This window comes from Dryobates pubescens, chromosome 4, assembly GCF_014839835.1.
Source record: "Dryobates pubescens isolate bDryPub1 chromosome 4, bDryPub1.pri, whole genome shotgun sequence".
Lineage (NCBI taxonomy): Eukaryota > Metazoa > Chordata > Aves > Piciformes > Picidae > Dryobates > Dryobates pubescens.
In genome coordinates, this window is record NC_071615.1 from 883,921 (window position 1) to 909,849 (window position 25,929).

Genomic DNA, 25,929 nt, shown 5'->3' on the forward strand with positions numbered 1-25,929 from the left:
CCTGAGCAGAGCTGCAGCCAAGCAGTGCAGGGGGAGCGGGCTGGGGAGTGGGCTGGGCTGCCTCCTGGAGCCACAGCCATGTTCCATCCCATGCAGCCATGACCTGGTCAGGCAGCATCACCTGGCTCTGCCCATCTCTGAGCAAGCAGAAGCTCCCAGGTGTCACTGAAGGACCACTACAGCTGCCCCTTGCAAAGCTGGGCACCAGGCTGGGTCAAGAAGCCAGATGCCAGCTTCTGAGACGCTCACCTCAAGGAAGACATTGGGGTGCTGAAGAGTGCTGTGTCCAGAGATGGACAGCAAGATGGAGAAAGGTCTACAGCACAATCTGGTGAGGAACAAGAGAGGGAGCTGGGGGTGTTCAGCCTGGAGAGGGCTCCAGGGGGACCTAATAGCTGTCTGGCCCCAGCCCCTTGCCCCCCAGCCTTTAGCTCTTGCTGAGCATTAATCAGATCCCCTCTGGGGCTGCTCTTCTGCAGGCTCTCAGCCCCAGGGCTCTCAGCCTCTGCTCCTCACAGAGCTGCTCCAGGCCCCTCAGCATCTTTGTAGCCTCCACTGGAGTCTCTCCAGTAGCTCCCATTCTGCTGACTGAAGGCAACTCCCAGAGCAGGGCTCCAGGTTTCAGGGGGCACTTCCCCTACAGCCCAGTCCTAAAGCCACAACTTGCCCTAATGCAGGCTTCCATCTACTTTCCACTTCGGCCCCTGGCTGCAGAGAACTTGCTCCTGCAGCGCCTTGCCTCCCTCCCGCAGGCCAGAGCGCTGCTGCTCCCCCAGGCAGAGCCACAGCACTGCTCCAGTGACAGGGCTGAGCCCTGCAGCAAAAGCCCAGCCAAGAGCCAGCCCTGCTGGTAGCAAGTCCTGTTCTCAAGGCTCAATTTCTGGATTAAGATCCTTAGGGAAGTTAGTAAACACAGAGCCCACCACAGCTTGGCCCCTTCCCTAACCCCTGCTCACTTTTCAGTGGTACCAGGCACTGCATTAACATTCTTTCCAACCACAGCTGTTTGAGGAGCTGGATGAGTTAAAGCCCCTGGCCGTGTGCTGGAGCAGCCTGGGTGCAGGAAGCTGTTTGGCAACTCCCAGTCTACAGCAAGAATAAAAAAGAATCGTGAAGAAAACCAACCCAACCCCAAACCATTATTCATTCTGTGCCTCAATCTTTCAGCTGTGGAATCAAGACCCAAGTCCACACTCTGGATGCAGCTGGCAAGTAGCTGTGCCAGATAAGAAGCAACTAAAGACAGTAAACATCTGCCTGGGTCCTCTGGCACAGCCCTGTGGTCCAGCAGACGCTGCACAGCCACACCACTGACCACAGCACCTCCTGATCATCTCTCTGCTCTCATTTCCTCATCAGCCAGGGCTTGCAAAAGCGATTGGAGTCCAGAGGTGCAGCCTGGAGGTGGGTTGAGTTGAATCTGCTGCTGCCAGCCCACACCAGGCTGCTGCCATGCCAGCTTCCAAGTGAAATGCTGGCTGGAGCACAGTACCACAGGGCTGGAAGGACAGATTGTGACAGGAGAGGCTTCCTCCTCTGGTCTCTGCCTTTGGTTTCAGATCAGGGGTTGGCTGCTTCTGTGTTTTGCTGTGCTGAGGGACGTGGTATAGCACCAGACTGAGGAGAGTTAGATAACACTTGGACCTCATGATGTTAAAGGTCTTTTCCAACCAAAACAACCCTACAATTCTACTTGCCCCTTTGAAAAGGCCAAGCTACATTAACTCCCAGAATCCCAGCAGGGGAAGGGGCCCCTGGAGATCCTCCAGTCCAACCCCTCTGCTAAAGCAGGGCAGCCACAGCAGCTTGCCCAGGAGCACAGTGGCCAGGGAGGGTTTGCAATCACTCCAGAGAAGGAGACTCTACAACCTCTCTGGGCAGCCTGCTCCAGAGCTGTCACCCTTGGTTTGCCCATCCTCATTTGGCTGAAGGTGAGGCACCCCCACTGCAGGGTCTCAGGGACTGAGGAAGGCCAACCAGCCATGGCATCACCCTCCTCCCTCCCAGCCATGCTGGAGACCAGGTGAGGAAATGGCCAAGGGCTGACCCCTCTCAAGGACCTCTGCTAACCCAAACCCCATCTTAGGGCAGGGAGGGGAAACCTTCACAGGTGGGGTTGGAGGAGGTGCGTGGGGGAGAAGCACCAACTGCCATCAGCCTTGATGAGCTGTTAATCTCTCAGATGGAAACATGGCTCTGATTAGCCTGATCAGCTGGCAGTGGCACTGCAGGGCAGGAGTGTCCCCTGGCACTCATCCCTGCTCCCGTTCCTGTGTCCGATCAGCCGCTCACAGCACTCTTTGAAACCGATCCGCTGCTCTCTCCTGCGAGAGGAGGAAGTGCCAGCAAAGCAGCTTCCTCCACAGGAAGGATGACCCCCTGAGATCCTTCAGCCTTGGCTTTGCCTTCCTAGAGCTACTCTTTTCTCCCTGGGCGCAGGGGGAAGGGAGGTGGGGAGGAAAAGGGATGCAAGGCTGCTACCCACAGCAACAAAGAAACTCCTGAGGGCGATTGCCAAGGGCCAGAGAAAGGAGTAAGATATTCTGAGCTTTCTCCTCCTTCTTGTTTGTTGTTGCTGCCACTGGGATATTTTGGAGAGCTAGACAAACAAAGCCAAGGTTGACACAAAGGGTTCTTTGCCAAGCTTGCAGCAAAGTGCAAATGGCTCCAGTTCAGCATCAGCAGCAAGGTGAGATCTGTCCATGTGGACCTGGTGGAGTTAGATAACAGTTGGCCTCCATCTCAAAGGTCTCCTCCATGTGAAATGATTCTATGATTCCATCTAAACCCTGACATTCTTTCTTCAACACACCAAACTCCACACTGGAATCAGGCACAGCATTAATCTTTGCTTGCACTTCAAACTTTTAAGGACCACAGAGCTGCTGTAGAATTCTTTCAGCTGGAAGAGACCTTGAAGATTGAATCCAACCATCAGCCCACCACCACCATGGCCTTCAAACCAAAGTGCTTTGTCCACAGGTTTCCTGAACACCTCCAGGGATGGGGACTCCATCACCTCCCTGGGCAGCCTCTTCCAATCCCTGAGCACTCTTGCAGCAACGAAATTGTTCCTCATCTCCAACCTAAACCTCCCCTGGCACAATTTCAGGACACTTCCTCTCACCCTATCACCTGATCCTAGGGAGATGAGACCAACCTGTGTAAGTTTCAGACAGGCAGAGCAAGCAGGACACAAGCTGAGGGGCAGACCTTGCCAAGGTCATGTTGGTAAGTGCAGTCCAACCCATCCATTCCTGCTTCTACAGCGAGGTCACAGAGAACATCCCAAGTGCACTGAGTCCACTGATGAAACCCAGGACACACAATTCAGAGAGTGGTTTGGGTTGGAAGGGATCTTAAAAGATCATCCAGTTCCAACCCCCCTGCCATGGGCAGGGACACCTCCCAGTAGCCCAGGTTGGAAGGGACCTCAGAGACCTTCGACTCCGCTGCTCAAGGCCTCATCCAAGCATGATTCACACATCAGTTGTTTTACAGCTGGAACAAGAGCCTCAGAAGAGATCCATTTCTAACCTACACCAGGCAAAGCCCCAAGTGCTTCAGAGACTGCCACACCAAAGCTGAGAGACCATAAGAGGAAAGGAAGTGGGGAAGAGGTCCATTTAATGCCTACTGATGCCCTCCTGGAGAGCAGAAACACAGCCCTGAGCATCTCCTCAGTCCCCCAGCACTGAGTGGAGATCAAGCTTGAGCAGTCAGCAGTTCACCCACCAGCACACCAGACTCTGACTGGAGTCCTGCATAGGTCAAGTGGGTTTTAATAAGACATATAAAGCACAAAACCTCTGTGACATGCAAGCCTTTCTTCTTGCTCTGTGGCAAATGAACTTCTGAGGATGGCAATTTGACTGCAATCAGATGCCATGCCTCAGGGCCAGGCTGCCATGACCTGCTGTATACCTTAAGTCCTTGAAAGCTGTCCAGAGGACATTCAGCCAGCTAAAGGTGAGTGGGCACCAGGCTTTGGGGACCAGAAGGACACAGGTATGTCCTCCCCTCCCCAGCTTCTTGGAAGGCAGCTGAGCACATGGCTTCAAAGGGCTCCTGAGCACAGCTCAGAAGACACTGGGCCACCATCAGTGAGAACCTACAGCACTCAGTTTCCTACTCCTTGCAGAAACAAACCAAAGCTGTCCTAGTCAGGCATATTTTACCCTAAATCCCTGTTAGCAGTAGCTCCACCACCACCACGTTCCACAAGGGAAGAACACACTGAAAAGCAGCTTGTAGCCACCTCATGCTATAACCTTTTATTTATTGGCTTGTTTAACCTATTCCCCTGAGCTCTTGTAACTCTACCAGAACCCCACTCAGGAGAGGGGGGTGGGGAAAAGGCAACAGGATTTACCCCCCCCCCCCAACTCTAGCTCTTGTATCAAGTGTCTTACAAACTGTACCAGCAGTGGCCCAGTGGGGCTTTGAAAATGAACACAAGCAGCAAGGGAAAAGGTTTGCAGGTGACACTGCAAAATGCTGGGGGGGGCTGGGTTCAGTGGGGAAAGAACAGGAGCAGAAAGAGGAGATCAGTGGCAGAGCAGTTTAAGAGTTTGTTGCCATAAAATGCAGTAACTCCCTGGAGACACCGTGCTGGGGGCTGCAAGGGACTGCACTCCACAGCTGCTCACTCACTTTAGAAGTGCTTTGGTTGCCCTGGTGCACAAGAGACTTCAGTGCCTACCCCTGCACCAGCAGGGCTGGCAGGCTGCACCCCCACAAAACCTTGTCAAGCATCTCTAGGTTAATTACATAGAATCATAAGGTTGGAAAAGACCTTCAGGATAACAGAGCCCAACCATTAAGCCTTCTCTGCCGAGCCCACCACTCAGCCACATCCCCCAGCACCACCTGCACACAGCCTTCAAACCCTTCCAGGGATGGCAACTCAAGCACCTCCCTGGGCAGCCTGCTCCAATGCCTGACAACCCTCACAGGGACATTGGTTTTTCCTGCTGTCCAGCCTAACTTCTATTATACTCAGACTGGGCCCACTTGACACAGAATCACAGAGTGCTTTAGGCCAGAAGAGACCTTTCAAGGTCTACTCCAATCCCCTGCCTTCAGGAGGGACTTCTGCAAGCAGAGCAGGCTCCAGGCATGGGGCATCTCCCATCTCTTTGGGCAACCTGGGCCAGGCTGTCACCATCCCCAGTGTGAAAACTTTCCTCCTTCTCTCCAGTCTGAATCTTCCTTTCTTAGTTTCAAACCCTCACCCCTTGTGCTGTCACAACAAGCCCTGCTCAAAAGCCTGTCCCCAGCCTGAAGCACTGCAAGGCCACCAGAAGGTCTCCCTGGAGCCTTCTCTTCTCCAGGCTGAGCAACCCCAACTCTCCCAGCCTGGCCTCACAGGAGAGGGCTTCCAGCCCTGCCAGCACTGCTGTGACCTCCTGAGGACTCCAGATCTGGCCCCAGCACTGCAGGGGGGGCAGAATCCCCTCCCTCCACATGATGGCCACACTGCTGGGGATCAGCCCAGGCCAGGGTGGGCCCTGGGCTGGGAATGCTCAGTGTCAGCTCACATCCATTTTCACACTGTTCTACTAAAATTGGGTACAGCCTGCAGAAGCTGCAAGAAAAGAAAATAAATCAAGGCTAAGATTAACAAAATGCTCAAGCACTTCACCCAGCCCCTGGGTCAGGCATTAAACATCCTCTTGCACTGGCAGATTTTTGGATGCTTGACAGTCTCCTGCTACTTCAAAAGGAAAAGCTCCAAATGGCAGAGGAAAGAACAAGGAAAACCCAAACCCACCACAATCTTTCAAGAGAGATTCACTGAGCTCCTGGTGCCAGTGCAGCACCACCAGGTGCATGCCCCAGCAGCCACAGCAGCCATCCAGGTTCACTCTGAGGAGACCTCAAAACACCACCACCGTTTTTGGGAGCAGAGTGCTCAGAATCCCAAGAGATTCCCATTGCATTCCACTGCCAAACGTGACAGAGGCAGCTCCGGCCCCAGCGCTTCGCAGGCACCAACGTTAAAAGGCTGCTCTCTGGAATCCAGCCTGGCTCTGAGAGCCACCAGAGTGCATCTCCCCTCAGGTCACCTGCACTTTGGCAGAGCCAACAGCAAAGAATCAGGGCCAGGACAGCATCCTGGCTCCACTTCCCACTATTTTAGGTTGCCAAAGCAATCCTTGTCCCACAAACCCCACCACAAGCAGCCCACATCAGCAGCAGCTTCCTGCAGCCCTTGGGCTGGTCCCTTGCTGGGCTGGTCCCTTGCTGGGCTGCCCCAGCAGGCTCAGCTGTCCCAGGGCACAGAGTGTATTCCCCAGCTCAGAGGTGGCAGTCAGCAGCACTGGGGCAGGCAGGCAACACGTCCTGCCTTTCAAAGGAGATGGTTTGCTCTTCTGAAGCTTCCTCTGACTCTGAGCCCAAGCCAGCTGGACAGCAGTTGAAAGCCTCTCTCCTTCAGCAGCCCTCACTATCAGGAGACTCCAACCCAAAACAAATAGAAGCATTTAAAATTAAAATAGAACAACAAAAAAAGGCAATAAAAGGACTAAATTGTTCCTCACTGGCCTACAGAGGAGATCCCTCCCCCTGCTCATCGCTCCCCATCGTCCTCGAGCTGCCTTCCCAGGCAGCTGCTGCAAAGGCTTCTGCTGGGCTGTGTCAGCCCATGGGTCTGTGCTGCCTTCTAGGAGTCCACACCTGCCAGCTGCTGAACACCACCGAGAAAGAGCTCACAATAGCTACCAAAAGGTGGCCACAGGAGGAATTGCTTCCTCGTTTCAGAGGTCCCTTGCTGAGCTGTCTCCTAACTGATGCCTGACAACGTCGCCCTCCCTCCCTCTTCACATGAAGTGCCTGAGGTCTTGCACAGATGCTTTGGAGAACAAGCAGAAACCATCAAAACCTCTCAGTCTGCCCAAATGTGAGAGCAAACCAAAGTGAGCAGAAGCATCCAGCCTCCCTCACAGACCAGTGTGGAGAGGGAGCTTTACAGCCAGCCTCCTCCAGCCTGGAACAGGCTGCACAGGGAAGCGGTTGAACCGTCACCCCTGGAGGTATTTCAAAGCCATGGAGAGGTGGTGCTGAGGGCCATGGTTTAGTGGTGACCTGGCAGTGCTGGGGTAAGGGTTGCTCTGTGATCTGAAAGCTCTTTTCCAAACCAAACAACTCTATGATTCTCAGTTTATGGCCAGTGTTGGCACCCACCCACAGCCAGCAGCAGACCTCAGGTGCTCCCAGAGCTCATCCCTTGCTCCACCACAACACCCTGAAGGATGATGAGAGTCCTTTGCCCTCTCCAGGCTCATTTGCACTGTCAGTACCTAGCCACCCAGCATTCCCTCCCCCAGGAACTGAAGGTCACACTGGATGCACAATAATGCTGTGGTTTTGACCACCCAGTGACCCACTGCAGAGGATCTGAAGGAAAATGCAACCACAAGTGACTGAGCTGTGCTGCTGGGTGGCTTTGATTCTTTTCCCTCACCCTGCTACAAGAACCACCTAATTTCCTGTGCAACAGACTCCACACCACAATTCAGAAGAGATGAGGTTGAGGTAGCACCTCCTATTCCACAGAATCACAGAAGGGTTTGGGCTGGAAGGGAGCTCCAGAGCTCATCCAGGCCACCCCCTGCAGGCAGCAGGGACATCCTCCCCTGGATCAGGCTGCTCAGAGCCCTCTCCAGCCTCACCTTGAACAGCTCCAGGCATGGAGCCTCAGCCACCTCCCTGGGCAACCTGCTGCAGTGTTCCAGCAGCCTCCTGGGGCAGAACTTGTTCCTCACATCCAATCTCAATCTGCTCTGCTCTCATTCCAAACCATTGCCTCTGCTCCTGTCCCTGCAGCCCTTTGGGAACAGTCCCTCTGCAGCCTTCCTGCAGCCCTTCAGGTCCTGGCAGGCTGCTGTGAGGTCTGCCTGGAGCCTTCTCTCCTGCAGGCTGCACAGCCCCACCTCTCTCAGCCTGGCCTTGGGGCAGAGCTGCCCCAACCCCCTGAGCATTTTCATGTTCCTCCTCTGGCCCTGCTCCATCAGCTCCAGATCCTTCCTGTGGTGAGGGCTCCCCAGCTGGACACAGAACTCCTTTTCTCTCACACCCCTATCCCAGGGGAACCTGCCCCCCCTTTCCTTGGGGTGTTACTGCTCTGGGAGCCATCTGCCTGTGCCAGAGTAACTTTTAAACTCCAGATCTGAAGCAGCAAAGGAAGAAAAACAAAACACATCCTTATATCAAACATCAAGAGTCAATTCCTTTCAGCCACAGCACCCACAAAAGGTGAAGTCTGGGTTCCTCTTGCATTCCTGCTGGCCAGCTCATTGTCTTCAGAGCTGGAGAGACCTAACACTCAGCTGTGAGCTTCTAACCCCAACTCAGGATGAGGCATTTGGACCCTGTCTGCTGGGCACTGGTTCAGTTCAGCAGTGGAAAAAGCCTCCCCTCTCCATTCCCCACTCTTCACCTCTCCCTCAGAGGCCTGAAGGTGACAGAATGGTCACTCACTCAGCAGGCATACATGGATTGCTTTGAGCAAACCTCAAGAGTTCTCCAGATCTGTCACACCTCCACCACTGGCAGGGAATAGAATAGAATAGAATAAAGACATCAACCCTTTGCTTTCAGTCTGCCAGGACCAGCAACTGGGAGCAGAGGAGCAGCACAGAACTCAGCTGCCCAACAAAACCTGGAGCACATATCCCAGCTAGGGGTTTTCATAGCTATGGCTATGGCATGCCAGAGCACCTGGTGGACACCAACAGAGGAGTCTTAGCTAGCCCTCTAGTCCAGGTGCAGACCAAGCCTTCAGCCTCAGGAGTCACTGCAGGTCCAGTTTAGAGCCACAAGACCTTTTCAGCTTGAGAAGGAGGTTGCTAGGATTGGGCTTTTTTCCCCTCCCCACAAACAGAAAGAAGGAACACATCCAGATTTTGCTGTTAGAGTGACACAAGCTCCTCTACCCCGGAAGTGAGAGCAGGAGGATGCCTGAATCCTTGCTCTGTAACATAAAACATCCACAAAAACAGAAGAGCAATTTTGGGGCAAAGTAGGAAATGGGCAAAGGAAAACCATCCAGCAAGTTATTTTCCAAGTTGTGTGGCTTTCCTTCCCAGTCTGAAGTTCAGGCTGAGTTAAGAGCTGGGAGAACAGAGCTCTTCAGACAGCTGAGGCTGTTATCCTTCACCCACTCACATACCAGCTGGAGTAGGATGGGAATGAAAGGGCCAGGACACGACAAAGGGCTGCCCAAGCACATGCAGACCCTTACAACTGCATTCCCTGAGCCCATCCCCAGGGAAGGAGTCCTGACTGGTGGTGTAGAGAGAGATTTGGGAAGAACATCCCAGTGTAGGGCCTGGGCACCTCTTCATGGCACAGCCTTTTGCCTCCTCAAAGTCACCACATCAGCTCTGCTACAGGCAGACACAAAGAGGTGACCCAATGAAGTGTGGGGCTGTAAGGGGCCACCCTCTTTTAACCCTTCTACTTGGAGCCTTAACAAGTGTGAGCACCACCTAAAGCCTCTCCTTTTGCAGCACAGCTGCTCCCTGCAGCAGGATCAATATGCAGAGTCACTACTTCTCCTTTACTTCTTTTCCACCATAGGCTTCGTGGCCTTATCTTGAGTGCCCCAGCTCTCTTTTGGGTGGAACTCCAAGCTGAGAAGTCATTTCAAACTGAGGGATAAAGGGCAACTCCCTTGCAGCAGCCATGAGGGGAAGCTCTCCAAAGCACATCATGCAGCCCATCTGCCTCTCAGGACAGCAGAAATCAGAGCAGATACCCTGGGTAAGAGAGAGCAGGGGCACGTCCAGAACTCACTTCTGCCAAATGCCTTCCTCACCTCACACTCCTACATCGCTCCTCACCAGGTTACCAACCTCAGAGGGCAACAGAAAGTCAATGTCTGCAACAAACAGCAGGAGATGACAGAGGAAAACAAAGCAGAGAGGTGGTGAACCTACCAGATCTGTCCAACGTTGACCAGCGAGAGGTAGAGCAGCCACAGGACGGCCATCAGCACCATGTTCGCACACCCAGACAGCAAGACAAAGGCTGAAGCTGCCAGGCCAAGCAGGGAGAGGTAGTCCAAGATGCTGTCCATGTCTGACCAGTCCAGAAACCAGATGATTGTTGGTGCATAGCTCAGAGCATCCAGGTTTATCTTTCCTTTGAAATACTTCTTGACACTCTGCAGGTAGAGCTTGCAGGGGAGCAGCCCCTTCTCTCCTATCAGCTGCTTGTTTTGGTGATAAGCCACCAGGAAGGCCACAACTGGAAGATAATGAGGAAAGGGGGGGTGGAAACAAAACCAAGACAGCATTAGCAATCATCCAGGCTGGAGCACACATTTTAAATCCAGAGTTACAGAATTCTATTCATGCCTTGGGAAGGAATTCTTCCACATGTTCTCATCCCCATCAGAACACAGCACACTCGCTGCTGTGAGCCACCAGCACAAGGCAGAGCAGTGCTATAAATACTCTCTTTGCCTTCACACCAGGAAATGGCACAGGGTCTGTTTGGAGACAATTTGCTCCCCAACAGCTGTAAGGGACATGCCACTTGCTCCAGGCAAGCTCAACAATGCCCTTCTGGGAAAGGCTGCCTGCAACTGAACGACCTGACCCAGGGTAGGACCAGGAGGCTCAGCCCTGCTCTGTTAGACTCTGCGTGACCCCACGTTCGTCACAAACACTATTCATCTCCCCATGCAGATGAGGGAAAGAGCCTAATTGCACTGCAGAGACAAACTCCATGCATTCATTTCAAGCCTTTCAGATGGAATTTCCTTTCCACAAAGAGGGTCTGGAAAGGAAATGTCGAGAAGCCTTCGCACGGATTTTGGGGGAGCTCGGCCGATGGAGCCCCAGGAGCCCACCCAGCTCCCTGCAGCTCTGCAGCAGCCCAGGCACAGCTGGACTTCCAAACCCCCTCCTCTTTCAGGCTCTCAAACCATTCTGCAGTGTACATGGACAACAGCTCCAGCACGGGGTCTGTTGGTGAGGATGATTTACTACAGTATCTGCTGCTCCCAGGGCAGGCTGAGAGCAGACTGTGCCTGCAAGGTTGTGCTTTGACTTCAGGGGACAACACATCTCCATGTTCACATAACACTGCTGTGCAGTTATCAACTGTAGGATTGTTCCCCCCAAAATACTGCTAATGAGCCAGCTCAAACTCAGACCCAGCACTCAGAAGGACACCTTCACTCTCTTGGCAGCACAACAGTTAATGGTTATGCATCACAAATGCAGAACACAGTAGTTATGCCATGGCTTGGCCTTCTGGATCCTCTCACATCCTGGTAGGTTGGAAACACAGAGTCTTAATATTTTTCCTCTCCTCCAAATTGCTACTTTTTCACATGCTGCTACAGCTCCCTCATTTATAGCCTCTGTGCTCCTGAGCTGGACAATCTTAGAACAGCCAGATGCTTTTTTTAACAGCACATCAGCAATTTAATTACAGACACTAGACCTAAAATTTGATGTTCTACAGAGAGAGTTGGTCAGCTTCTAGGGATTATCTCATGCTTTAGGAATCTCCTCCAGTCACCAATTTGCAGTTCATAACTGCAGCCATCTCCATTTCTCAGAAACAACTTGATGAAGGCCAACATTTCCTGATTAGGCTCCATACATCTTGCTCCCAGCAGCTCAGTCCCTCACCCATCCATCCATCCATCCATCCATCCATCCATCCATCCTTCCATCCATCCATCCTTCCATCCATCCATCCTTCAAACACTATCCCAAACACCAGCAACAACAGAGCCCTTGCAAAAGGTCAGCATCTTCCCCCCCCTACCCCTCCCAATTCTCCTTAGTTAATGATCAAATATGTTTCTTCCCTTATCTGCACACTGTCATCCTGCAAAGGAGGACTCTGGTGCTCAGCTGGCTGCTGTCTCTCACTGGGAAAGCTGCTGGGGAGCCCATGTGAAATTATACCCCCGAGTTTTAAACCCAGATTATCATTTCTTTGAAGTTCAACTAGCAAAGCAAAGTCTGCAGCCCCAGGGAAGCAAAATAAATGTCCCATTTCCCCCAGGCACACACAAAGGTCTCCAGTGGACTTCAGTTAATCCACTTAGCACTCACTGCAGCCCCCTGCACACGCTGTGTGTTTTGTTCTCATCTCAAAACCCACCAAAAACTCACAAGCCAAAGTCTAGCTGAGGTCACTGGGAGGGTCCCCAGCGGTTTCAACAGATCCTGAATCACAGCCCTGACACAATCAAGTTGGGACTTTAATTGGTTGTGTCTCTTCCCAGCTGTCTTTCACACACAGTGAAGGATTTTCAGTGCTTTAAGGGGCCAGTAAAGAGATGAGCACAGGCTTTTGAGCAGGCCAGAGGGAGATGGGTTGAAGCTACAAGAGGGAGATTCAGACTGCAGAGAAGAAATGTTTGCACTGAAGGTGATAAGACACTTGCCCAGGTTGCCCAGGGAGGTTTGAGCTGCCCCATCCCGAGAACCACTCCAGCTCAGGTTGTTTGGGGCTCTGAGCAGCCTGCTCTAGCTGCAGATGCCCCTGCTGATGGCAGAGGGATTGGATTAGGTGAGCTTGAAAGGTCTCTTCCCACCCAAACCATTCTATGCTTTCACCAACTAGTAAAAATCACACAGGGTATTTCACCTGAGGATGGACACAGAGGGACAAACCCAACTGCCACACTCAACAATCAGTTTGGGACCAGCAAATTAAGTGTTTCACATTTTATTCCTCTTTTCCCCCCCCCAACACCACCACTCAGCACCACTGCGAAAGCAGAAAGCCTGACAGGGAAAACAGGCAGAGATTTTTCCACACAGCTCAGTATCTTCATTTCTGGTTAAACCAAGGCCAAATCTTAAGGCCCCATGGCTTGGGCTCCCTCGAGGAGCACTGCTATTTGCTGCACAGCTTCCCAGAAGTGCTAATCAAATCCACCTCTAAATGCTGCAAAAATTGCTGCCCCAAACCCATAACTGCTGTCCTAAAAAGCAATCCAATCCAAACGAGGCCCCTGCATGGTATGCAAGATAAACAAGGAAAGGGCAAATTAGGAAGGACACAACTCCAGCAATTGCAGAAAAGTACACACTGGAGGTACAAAACACTGCACAGCCTCAGCCAGGAAGCAGCAAAGGCTGCAGCCTGGCTTGGGGGGAGCTGCACCGCTCAGCCTGCCCAGTTTGGGCTCCAGAGTGGTGCTCTGCCAGGGCACCAACTGCTCCTCGGGAGATGCTGCACTGCTGATGCACCACTAAACCACCCCAGCAACAGCCCTAACCTGATGGAAAACCTCACCCAACCCAAACCAAAGCCTGCCTGCTCCACCCACACCTCGACCCCAAGCCCTCAGGACCAGCAACCACTGTTTATTGCTCCCACCTTTCACTTCCTAGGTGTGCTGCTCCATCCTGGATCCAGCTCCCTCTCCTGGACACTCCCCAAGCCGAGCTGCTGTCTCACCCTGCTCCCTCTCCACTCATCTCCAGCATCCTTTGGAGCACCTTTGAAGGGTATCTCCTTAGGCAGGATCTACTTCTCAAACCCCCTCACCAAACCAGCTGGACCCAGGCACCAGCCAAGCCTTCGAGGGGCTTCACCCTGTACAGAGTGGTTCCCATGTTACCAGACACATGCAGTGGCTGAAACTAAAGGCAGACTCTGCAGAGGGTTTCAGCAACACAGGAGATGCACAGAGCCAGGGGTGGGGAAGTCATTCATCAGCTTCTCTGTCACAGCTTCCTCTTCCTGAGCCCATCTCGAGAAACTGCATCCTTAAACTGACTGCAACAGACCCTGCTCCCTTCTCCAGGAACCTTCCCTTTCATCTTGGCTTAGTCCCAGAGGGGGAAAAAGTCCCTTTTGCCCCCCAAGCCTGTGCTTCTCTTCCTCTTCCCTAAGCCCTATCCTGAAACCTCCCTCCAACTGGCCTTGAATCTGGGGGTTTTCCACTCTCCATCTTCCCACTCCCTCCAGGCAAACATGGGCAAACACTTTTGCTTCCACTCTGGGCACTGGCTGGCACATCCTCTGCACTGCCAGGGCAGGGGGCAAGGTTAACTGCTTCTCTGGTGTGTCCTGTAGCTTCTTCCTGGGCAAGAAGGTGGCAGAGTTCTGTTGCACAAACCAGAAGCCAGCAGTTGGTAAGCCAGCAGAGGATGAGTTGGGTGCTTTCAACCCAGGCCAGCCTCCTCTGTTCCACCTGAAGCCCTTTGCCGTTCTTCAGAGGATTTGCTCCTTCCTGGCTCGCAAACAGCCTCGGTGACTCCCATGCTCCCTCCCACTGCAGAGGCAGCTGGAGCCTTTGACAGCTCACATGGGAGCAGGCTGCTCTACCTGCTGCCACCTGATCTTTACATAAGAAATGCAAATTGCCACCAACTGCTAATAGACCTTCGCTGCCTCTTCTCACCTCAAGATGCTTCCCTGTACTTTTCCATCAACTCCCCTCCCTCTCCCAGCCTCCTCTCCCCCCCCAGCTTGAGCATGCTCCTCGTTGCAGCCCACACAACAGCCTCTCATCCACACGACCCAAGCAGACAAAGCAGGAGCTGCCCCTCTGAGACGATTTGGTCTCTGCAGGTTGCTGTCGCCTCAGCTCCTCTCCCCCAGCCCAGGCTCAGCCTGTCACGGTAGGAGCATGAGGGGCTCCTGTTCTTCATGCTCTGTAAAGATTGAAAGATGTGAAATCCAAACCTTTCTGGTCATATGGGCTCACTCCCTCCCCCCCCGCCTTGCCCCCCATTGAAAGGAGTCTGAGCTTTTCCTCACAGCCCAAACCACAAGAAGAAATCAAGCAAGAGCAGAGAGCTTTGCATGAAACCCAAACTACACTGCACACATCGAGAAGATTCTGCCTGCAGCCTTACATCGAGGGCACCTTTGACCCAGCGGAGCACTCGGCAAGGCTGGGCGCTGGCAAGCTGAGGTGCTGCCACCGACAAGGAGCAGGGGAGGGGGGTGGGGGCAGAGAATATTCATGGTATGCTCGCTATTATCAGAGAGAGGAATCAAATGGGTGCTCAATTGATGAATTCCCCTGCAATGTTTTGCAACACAGAAGGGAGAACACCGTAGCGGCGTGCAAAGAGCCAGGGGGAAGCCAAGCACCCCCTTCTCATCCTGCTACCCCACGCAGCCCCCGAGAAACACACAACAAAGTGGGCTGCTCTTCACACTTTGCTGTTGTCTTGCCACTCACAGCCAGGCTAAAGGCTTTGGGGTGATTGCTCTGGAGGCTTTTCAAGGGCTTATCTCCCTATTGCCTCTTTGTCTGCAAGAATATGAAAGCAAACAGGAAAAAAGCTCCCCGAGACCTGGGTTGTTTTAGAACCACACCAGCCTGCAGCTGGAGGATGCCCTGAGAAGATCCCTCTGCTCCAGAGCAGCTTGCAGCAAGCAGCAGACTGGGAGACACATTCTTTCCTTCTCACTTCTTCTTACCATTTCCCCTGGACTATCACTGCTTGCTCTGCTGAATGTGCTTTGCTCAGGACCACACACAATCCTGCCTCACTTACTCAGCTCTTTGGTGCACAGCTGAAGGGGGTGCACACACAGCTTGCTAGGAGGACACTGTGCTAACAGACTGCTGTTGCTGGACAGACTTGGTAACAAGTTCTGCACTGAAATAAAACCTTCCAGGGCAGAAAAGGCATCAGAAGGATGTTATAGTCCTGACTGGGCAAGCTGAAACCCACTGGAAACCTTTTAGTACAGCTGAGGGAAGAGAAGGGGGAAAGCAGAGAAGAGATGGCAGAGAGAAGGAGAGGAGGAAGGACACTGGGGAGAGCCAGGAGCTTACAGGAAGCCAAACCCCCCCTGAGAAGGCTTTAGGTTTCAGAATGAGGAAGAAGTAGCATGAACCTCCCATAGCTCCAGCTCTGGGCAAAGAAAATACTACTAATAAACAAGACAGGAGGAGAAGGAAGATAAACTGGATTTAAATAATAGCTTTTATTTCAAAGCACTCCACAGAGCCTGGCTGACATTGGGCAGGGTGGGATCTAATTACTTAAACTGCTACATCTGGAAGCTGATGATAGTCCTCAGCCACACAGGGCACCTCACAATGATTCAGGAGGAGGGTGAAGGGAGCAAATAGCACACACTCCTTGTCAGGAGCTTTGGCACCAGCTGCTGACCTGCAGCAGCACTCCCAACCGGGCCCCAAAGACTTTCTGTAATGACAAAATGGCAATCCCTGTCCTAAGACCAAACACACAGTGCAGGATGGGAAAACCCCTGGCAATCTCGGAGCAGTGCTGCTGCAAACCTCCCTGTGCCATGAACTGCTGTATCAGAGACTGCAATTAGCCACTGAGGGCCAGGCTGCAGGGATGGAAACCTGTGAAACAGCAGCAGCATAGAGAATCACAGAGTCAGACTGGTTGGAAGAGACATTTAAGATCACCAAGTCCAACCCTTAACCCTGCACTGCCAGGGCACCACCAAACCATGGCCCTCAGCACCACACTTCCACAGCTCTGAAACCCCTCCAGGGATGGAGAATCCACCACTGCCCTGGGCAGCCTGGGCCAGGTCTTGACAACCCTTTGGGGAAAGAAATTGTTCCTCACGTCCATCCCAGACCTCCCTTGGTGCAACTTGAGGCTGTTTCCTCTTGTCCTGTTGCTTCTTATCTGGGAGAACATGAAGATGCCTCACAGAAAGAGGGGTCTGGGCAGCAGAGCAAGAGGGTAAGACCAACACATAGTTCTCTTCCTCAGTGTTCAGGGCTGGATTCTGTGTTACTTCACACTCTCCCCTTCCAGAAGGGTTTTAATTAAGTCTGCCCACACTCATTGGTGAAGTGGAGAAAGAGGTCCCAGATCTGAAAGGTCTCTGAACCCAAACCATTCTGTGGTTCTGTGCCCCCATTGGCACAGCTCCATCACAAAGAGCAAAACTCACAGAACCCTTTCAGCTTGGATCCATTTTGCCCTTCCTTCCCACTCCTGCAAGCAGCAGGAGGGTTTGGTTGCTGACCTCCACACATCATCAGATCCTTTCCCACCTTCCCATCTCGAACTTGCCTCTCAGGGAACATCTGCTCTGCCAGGGACTTCCCAGGCTCTGGCTGCCTTTGGAAACTCCCTTCAAAGAAACAGAAAGGGAAAGCAGCTACAACCAAAGGGGTGGGGGAGAAGGGAGGGCACACAGAAGGATGCTTCACACCTGCCTTGCTCTGAATACCCTCCTTCCACAGAAGATCCAAAGGGAGAGCATCTCCTCAGCTCACACCAAGCAATAATCCAGCCCCTTGAGAGTGGAGTTGAGGACAGGAAGGAAGTGACAGTCCCCCAGATCATGCTCAGTGATTCTGCTCCTCACCTCAGCATCACTGCATGCCCCCAGCCCTGGTCCTCTCCCTCCCATCCACAGGGTCCTTCACTCTCCCACCCCTCCCTTTCCATCTAGGAAGGAGAACAAGCTTTCAGATCCCACAGCTGCACTGAGAGGCAGGAGCTACAGGCATCAGGGGGGTGACCACTTCCATGATACTTTCACACAAGTTCCCCCCTCAAAGGATTTGTTACTGAGCACAGCAGGAATGAAAGGATTGTGTTCAAAAGGGTGAAGTGAAAGGAGGGGGGAAAACATCCCACGACTGAGGAATGTCAGTGTCACAACAGCATCAGCCAGGCTGAGGCTGTCAGAGTAAATGGTTCCATCTTCAGAAACAAGCTGGGAAGAGCAGCTTGGCACAGAGGCTTTAAATTGTTTGCTGCTGTTTCTAAACCCAGGCTCTCAGAAGAGATCAAAAGGCAAACCACCTTCCCTCGAGAGCAGCCCACCCCAACAGCCCTGCCAGGGCTTTGCAGCCTCTGACAGGAGAATCTGCCTGCTCACAACCTCTCCAAATCACACACTCCAGTCAGTTCCCAACCCAGGAACGCTTCAGCTGCAGGCTGTGCAGCATCTCCCCTGCGCTGGCATCAGAGCTGGAGCCCCAAAGTTGCTGCAAGTGACAGCAAGTGACACAGAATGGTAGGGCTTGGAAGGGACCTCTGCAGATCAAGTCCTGCTCCATTGCCAAGGGAGGTTCACCTAGAGAAGGTCACACAGGAACATATCCAGATGGGTTTGGAATGCCTTCTCAGTTGGAGGGCAGCCTGTTTCAGTGCTCTGTCACCCTTAAAGTTCCTCCTCATGTTTAGTTGGAACCTATGTTGAGGTTTGTGCCCACTACCCCTTGTCCTGGGCGCCACTGAACAAAGCCTGGTCCCATCCTCCTGACACAAACTCTGTAAGTACTGATCAGCACTGATGAAATCCCTCCTCAGTCCTCCCTTCTCCCAGTTTGACCCATCTCAAACCTGGCCCAAGCTTCTGGTTGTTTGTTTTGGGGTTGTTTGGCCAGCACCCACCCAAAACAAACAGCAAAGATCACTGTGACCTGACCACAGCCAAGCTGAAGTTGCATAACGAGCAGGTAAACTTCTCCTCTCTTGATCTCTGTCAGTACAAAGGACAGAAGCAGCCTCCTACCATGCTCCTTCCAGCTCCACTACCCAAATTCCTTCCTCTGAGACTACATTCTCAACAAAGCTTTCCCCACTCTGGACCACAAGAGCATTTTGGGGTCTCCTCCCTGCTTCTGCCACTCCCAGATGTTCCCATCTCCTGTTCTGAAGTGCCAAATCCAGTTGCTCTCCCTGCATGCTGTCATCTGGCTTTCACTCGCCAGCCTGCAACCTTGGCTTCGTCCTCTGCCTTCTGCCCTTTCTCTCTGCAGCTCCTAAGTTTCAGTCACTTCCAGGATGAAACTCACCTGACCCTTGACTTGCTCCTCACCCCTTACTGCTTTCACTGTCCCACATCAGGTCTCCCACCCACCAGAAGGTCCCAAATGTCCGATTCACTCTCTGCCTCATCACAGCCTTACCAACTCCCACCCCTCCAGCCACTACCTTTCCCGCTCCCCCCACCAGCCCCTTCCCACCAAACACAGCCCCAGCACCCCACAGGACGGCATTTCCGTGCCAGATGTGGTGCATTTCTGGCTCCAGCCCCCTGATCAGAGAGCAGCAGCCCCCACCAAACCCACAGCAGAGCACACCAATCAGCTTTTCCTAAGGAAACAGCAAACTGAGCAGCCTGGATTTACACCCTGGGGAATCTGGGAGTCGCTTTCATTTTGACTGAAGGAGTCATAACCCTGCATTTCACCCAGAGCTGAAACCAAACTGGAAACAGAGCACGTGTCAAAAGCAGCCCGAGCTACGGCTCCTGCGTGGTTTTGCTGCAGGATAATCGAAGCAGGCTGGCAGCCTACAAATCCTATCGCTTCTGTGGACAAATCTGGGGCACGGCTAGAATTTGTAAGGCAGCGTGTTACATGTCACTTTGGGTTTCACTCTGACTATTTGCCTTTTTCCAGGGGAACACCAGTGGGGGCTGAGCATGGCTCTGGGTGCTGCCGGCCAAAGGCAGAGCCAAGCAAGCACAGCCGAGACTGGAAACTGGCCTCACATCGTTAAGCATCTCAAGGTTGTGGCAAATTCAGTTCATAGAATGGCTTGGGGTGGAAGAGACAGAATTCAGAATTAACCAGGCTGGAAAAGACCTTTGAGATCATCAAGTCCAACCTATCACCCAGCATCATCTAGTCAACTAAACCATAGTGCCACGAGGCACTGAGTGCCTCATCCAGTCTCAGACCTTAAAGATCATCTAGTTCTTATCCACCACCACCACGGACAGGCACGCCTCCCACTAGACCAGGCTACTCAAGGCCCTGTCCAGCCTGGCACTGAACAGCTCCGGGGGGAGCATCCACAACCTCCATGGGCAATCAGTCTCCTGAATAAGCCAAAGATCTCTTCCTCAGGAAGCCCAAGGTGACAGCTTTACTGACCCCCCCTCACTCCTTACTTCCCCAGGGACTGAAAGCTCAAGCATCTCACATTCGCTGTGCCCTAAGCTGCCTCCAACCTCTTCTCCCCAAACAAGTTCACTTCTGTTCACAATAAGCAGGTCCAGGAGGGCAGCTTCCCTCACCAGCTGTGTCAGGAATTTATCTCCCACACGCTCCAGGAACCTCCACCCTGTTCCCCCCGTGCTGCATTGTATTTCCAGCAGACATCTGGGAAGCTGAAGTCTCACATTAAGAACAAGGGGCAGAGATTGTGAAACCTCTTGCAACTGCTTATAAAAAACCCGTTCATCCTCTAACAGACTGGCGTGGATTTGGGGAAGGCAGGCTGGGCTGCTGGGTGCAACTGGACCCTCCGCACCAGGACGTGGTTTGGAGCCAAGAAGCAGAGCGAAGCTCCCCTGCAAACCCGCATCTTCCACGCAGTTCACCACCGAGCAGGTTAGGGGGTCACGGTCCTGCTCTCCGCCACCCCCGAGGAGGTCCGGTGGTCGCAGCCCTTCTCTCCCAGCAGGATGGGACCTCGCCCCGCAGCATCGGCACGGACCCCGCCGCCGAGGCACCCGGGGGCTCACCCCTTCCCTTCCTGAGGCTTTGCAGCGGGGAAGACCATAAGGGATGGGGCAACCCCAGCACTTCGCAGGGCTGCGGGTGGTCACAACCCGCCCGCCCCCCGCTCCCCGGGGCTCCCCAAACCAGAGTGAACCTCCAGCCCGCTCCCCGGACCAGATCGAGCCCCCAGCCCGCTCCCCGGGGGCTCCCCGGACCAGATTGAGCCCCCAGCCCGCTCCCCGGGGGCTCCCCGGACCAGATCGAGCCCCCAGCCCGCTCCCCGGGGACTCCCCGGACCAGATCGTGCCCCCAGCCCGCTCCCCGGGGGCTCCCCGGACCAGATCGAGCCCCCAGCCCGCTCCCCGGGGGCTCCCCGGACCAGATCGAGCCCCCAGCCCGCTCCCCGGACCAGAAGGAGCCCCCAGCGCTGCCCGGGCAGCGGAAAGGCGAGGCGGGGCAGCGCCCGGACACTCACAGTACAGCAGCGCTATGGATCGCAGCAGCACGATGCGGGTCAGCCAGAAGGTGCCCTGCGGCGGCTTGGCCTCGCTGCCCACCGGCTCCGCCGCAGCCCGCTCCGGGGCCTCGGGGGCAGCGCTTCCCACCGCCCGCTTCTGCCGGTGCCGGAGCGCGGTGCTGGGCGCCGCCATGTCTGAGCCCGCAGCGAGCATGCGTGGGGCCGCGCCGGCCCCGGCGGGCTGCGGCGGCCGGGCCGGGGGGGAGGCTGGGCTGCCGGGGCAAGCTGCCTGCGGAGCGGTTCGGGTGGGCAGGGAGCCTGAAAGCGGTTCCTCGTCACGCAGAAGGAACTAGAAAGGGCTCGAGAAGTAGGCTCAGGTGAATCTCATGAGGCTGAATGAAGTGCGAGGCCCCGCAGGTGGGTCGGGGCAATTGCCAACCGCGGCTGGGGGATGATGAAACTGACAGCAGCTGCGCCGGGAAGGACTCGTGCTGGATGTGAGACAAGGGGCACCTGCAGCCCAGGAGGCAATCTGTGTCCTGCTCCGCATCAAAAGCGGCGTGGACAGCAGATGGAGAGAGGTGATTCTGCCACTCCGCTCTGCGGAGACCTCACCTGCGCTGCTGTGTCCTAACACGGAAAGGACATGGACCTGATGGAGTGTGTCCAGAGGAGAGCAGCCAAGATGATTAGAGAGCTTGGAGGCTCTGCTGTGTGGCCACGCTAAGAGAGTTGAGGTTGTTCAGCCTGAAGAGAAGGCTCCAGGGAGACCTTATAGCTACATTTAAATATCTGAAAGGGAAGCACAACAAAGGTGAGGTCTCACCAGGACACAGTTGGGTCTGGGCTGTGAGTGCACATTGCCAGCTCGTGTCTAGCTTTGCACACAGCCAGAACCCCCAAGTCCTCCTCTGCAGGGCTGCTCTCAGGCACATCACCCCCCAGCCTGTGTTGATAACAAGGGCTGCCCCAGCCCAGGTGCAGCCCATTGCACTTGTCTCTGCAGCAGGACCCAGCTTGGGATTTCTGTGGGAAAATGGCATTTTACACCCCAACCCCTTTGCCCTCTGCAAAACAGCAGGAAAGTGCAAGCTTAAAATAAAAAAGAGAGGGAAGGAGTTGGCTCTGAAGCTCTTCATCCACCTCCCGCTCAGGGAGAGCTGCAGAGCTGCAGCCACCTCGGCTCACCTGGCCTCCATTCCTTCAAAGTTTCTGAGTGGCACAAGGCAGCCCAGAAGGTTTCATACTCAAGATAATTAAATCTTTCTTTGTGGACCTGGATTCCATAAGTTTTATGTCTGAATACTAAATAAACCTTTGAAACCAGACCGCCACAAATGGGTGCTGGTTTCATGAGTTGTTTGTTAATTGGTGCTCAGCTGGTTTTCTTAGCTTTTAGTTTCTCCCCATGATATCTATTCCAGTGAGTGGGGATGGGGAAAGGTGAAGTTAAATTCCTCAGCTGTTGTGAGTTCTACTTTACACAGCCATCAAGAGCTTGACTTCAGGTTGTGTCCATAAAACCTGGTGAAGGGTCTAGAGAATCATCTTATGAGGAGCAGCTGAGGGAACTAGGAATGTTTAGTCTGCAGAAGAGGAGACTGAGAAGAAACCTTATTACTCCCTCAAACTCCCTGAAAGGAGGTTTGAATGAGGCAGGAGTTAGTCTCTTCTCCCTACTATCAGGTGATAGAAGGAGATGGCCTGGAATTGTGCCAGGGAAGGGTTAGGTTGGAGATCAGGAACAATTCCTTTGCTGCAAGAGCGGTCAGGCATTGGAAGAGGCTGCCCAGGGAGGTGGTGGAGTCACCATCCCTGGAGGTGTTCCAGAAACGTGTGTGGCACCTGGGGCCATGGTTTAATGGCCATGGTGGTGTTGGGTTGATGATTGGACTGGATGCTCTTAGAGGTCTTTTCCAACTGCAACAGTTCTATGACTCTGCGATTCCAAATACTGATTTTTAGCAAAACCACTTGCACAAAGCAGCCTCAGCAGCCACTGATGAGTTCAGACATGCATCATGGATCCCACTGAAGTAAACACCACCCTGCAAAACCTTTCCATGGGCTCTGAGAAAGTATCTGCTATCAGGTGTAATATTATTCAACGCTTTTCAGGCTGCAAACTGCTCCCTTCTAAATGCCTCTTTTGTTTTTCCGGCTTCCCATCACTGCTGCTTGCATTGTTCTCCTCAGGGGGAAAAAAAAACCAAAACAACACAACCACCAACCAACCCTACATAATGGTGCATTGTACAGGGAAAGAAAAATAAGCTATGTGTTAAAGGGCCCTAAAATACTTCAGTTTTGCTCTCCCTTGGGATTAGCCACGAGGTTTGGCTAGATAAATTCCAGTAGATGTAAGCTAATGGTTTCCTTCGTGGGGTCTTTATGAAACATCTCCAGCAAGTTCCACCTGAAATGGAAATGTCTGTGAAACAAACTGAGGAAATTACTGAGGAAAAGCAGAGAGTTTAGCCTAAGATTTAGGGGGGAGGGGGGAATGGAATTATTGGAACTAAGAAGCGAAGCCTGAAGTATGTTGGCGTTCGTTGGCGTTTGTTGAGACCTGCTGGATGCACAGGTTGGGACAGCAGCAGGAACAAACACCCAACTCAGCTGACCCAAGCTCAGGGGACACCCTGTGGCAGCATCACCTCCCCACAAGCTAAGCTGCAAAGTTTTAAGTCTATTAAAAGGCAGGAAAATGTTGTTGCTCTAAAGGACTGATCCAGCTCTCATAACAGGAAGTGGAATCCCTTGCCCCCAGCACAAGGAGGACATCGAACTGTTGGAGCAGGACCACAACGATGGTCAGAGAGCTGGAACACCTCACCCATGGGGGCAGGCTGAGAGAGTTGTGTCTCTTCATGCTGGAGAAGAGAAGGCTCTGGGGAGACATTAGATCGGCCTTCCAGTACCTAGAAGGGCTACAGAATTGATGGAGAACTTTTTATAAGGGCTTGCAGTGCTAGGATGAGAGGCGGTGGCTTGGAGCTGGAAGAGGGGAGATTTAGTCTGGATTTTAGGGCAAAATTCTTCACAGTGATGGTGGTGAAACACTGAAACAGGGTGCCCAGCAAGGTCATGGATGTCCCCTCCCTGGGAAGTGTTCAAGGCCAGGTTGGATGGGGCCTTGAGCAATTTGGTCTGGTGGGAGTTGTCCCTGCCCAGGGCAGGGAGGTTGGAACTGGATGACCTTTAAGGTCCCTTCCAACCCAAACCATTCTGTGATTCTTTAGCTGTACTGGAAGATGGATCAAGCTCTACAGGAAAACATGTGAGAAAAAGGAAGATTAGACCATGAGATGACCTCCTCTCTGCCCTTAGCTCCTGCTGGTACAGAACTTGGTGTGGGCCATCACCTGGGTCAGCTTTTCTGCTCACTTATCTCCTTCCCCTCAGCTTTTATCCTCCCGCAGCGATTTTCCCCTCGCTTTCCCTCTTCTCACAGAAGAAAGAAAACAATGTCCAAACCCAGCAAGTAAGGCAACTGAGATACTGAAGAGCCAGGCTCTGAGCCTGAAAGGCTCCAAGGGAAAGCAATTCATAAATGTCAGGCGGGCAGGCAGGCGCTGAGGCATCATTGATGCTGATCTTCATTCAACAAAACCCTCCCCGCCGCACCCCCCCCACCCGACCCTATTTTGCTGTGTTCCAAACAGCTGCAAAAGTGACAGAGAAACAAGCATTTACTGTCACAGCACCCAGCAGCTGTCCCCACCAGCACCTCAACCCTGCTGTCCCTGGCACCCTAAACTACTCTTGTGTTCATTCAGGTCTAGCCTTTGGTGCCTCTTGGCTGCCAGGAATTGGGTTTAAAGAAAACAGGGCGAGTGAATGCAGGCCGAGATGGCTATTTTGTGAAGGGGCATTAACATTTGGGGGCTCCTCTAAAGAAAACATACATTCAGTTATGTATAAAGCAGTTACACACCATCCTGCTGAGCCCTCAGCTGCGCTCACTCAATGAGAGACAAGGATCTTGCAAAGGATTTGGGAGCTTCCTTCTACACACTGAAGATTTTTCCAGCGGTGATATGGGGTTTTTTTTTCCCTTGCCGTTAAAATCCTGGACTCTTCCCCGTGGAAATCTGATCTTTAGCTCCAGGGCTTGCAGGATTAAGGCTGAGAAGGATTTTCAGAGGAAGAATTACCTGGCTTTTTCTTTCCCTCCTGTATTTGGACAGCATCTGTACCGAGGGGCTGCTGATTCTTGACCAGGGATCCCTAAGCAGTGTGAGGGATGGGAGTTGTATGCTGCTGGCAAAGAAAAGTTAAGCCAGAGCACAAGCTTTGAAGCTATGGCATTGCCATCTGCACGGAATGAGCTCTTGGGGAACCCCAGGCAAGGGAGGACATTGGCCTTCAGCTGCTTGGTCACCTACTGTCAGGTGACAGAATGAGAGGAAATTGCTTGAAATTGTGCCAGGGGAGGATAAGGTTGGATATTTCCTTCAGGAGTGGTCAGGGATTGGCACAGGGAGGTGGTGGAGTCTCCGGAGGCGTTCAAGAAATGTGTGGCCATGGCACGTGGGGACGTGGTTTAATGGCCATGATGGTGTTGGGTTGATGGTTGGACTGGATGATCTTAGAGGTTTTTACCAACCCAAACTGCTCTATGATTCTGTAGGACAAACAAATTAGTGATCACAGCAATTGTAATTAATAGGACTGTGCTTCTCTGTTGCTTTAAGACGATGCCATCCAGCCTGTGCTGTGCAGGAGTGAAGAAGAGGTCTGCTAGTGTCTCAGCTGGCCTTTAGCCTGTAACTTGTACATATACAATCACTAAGGTTGGAAAAGACCTCCAAGACCATCGAGTCCAACCATCAGCCCAACACTACCATGCCTGTGTCGCTGAGCCTGCAGAAGCAGGTTTGGGTTTGTTGCTGGTATCTTTGAATATTTGAACAGAAGCAGCACCTTGCTGCATCTTCTCCTCACCACTGGTTTTGGGGTTTATCCATATCTGTGTATTTTGAGACCAACAGGGAAGGCCATCTCTGTCAGGTTTGTAATTGCTTTCACCTCCTTGGCTGCCTTGGTGGGCAGCATCAGGCTGGGA

General features: G+C 53.1%; 1 protein-coding gene across 1 annotated transcript in view; it reads right to left on the reverse strand.

Moving 5' to 3' along the window:
- LOC128897203 (lipase maturation factor 1-like) overlaps nt 1-21,090 on the reverse strand; it is a 75,008-nt gene extending 53,918 nt beyond the window's left edge. The window contains exons 1-2 of the mRNA XM_054161298.1: nt 20,880-21,090; nt 9,942-10,251 (exon numbers count right to left, since the gene is read on the reverse strand). Of these exons, the coding sequence (XP_054017273.1) occupies nt 9,942-10,251; nt 20,880-21,075 (506 nt within the window). The 5' untranslated portion in view covers nt 21,076-21,090. The remainder of the gene's footprint in view (nt 1-9,941; nt 10,252-20,879) is intronic.
- Between the last annotated feature and the right edge of the window lie 4,839 nt (nt 21,091-25,929).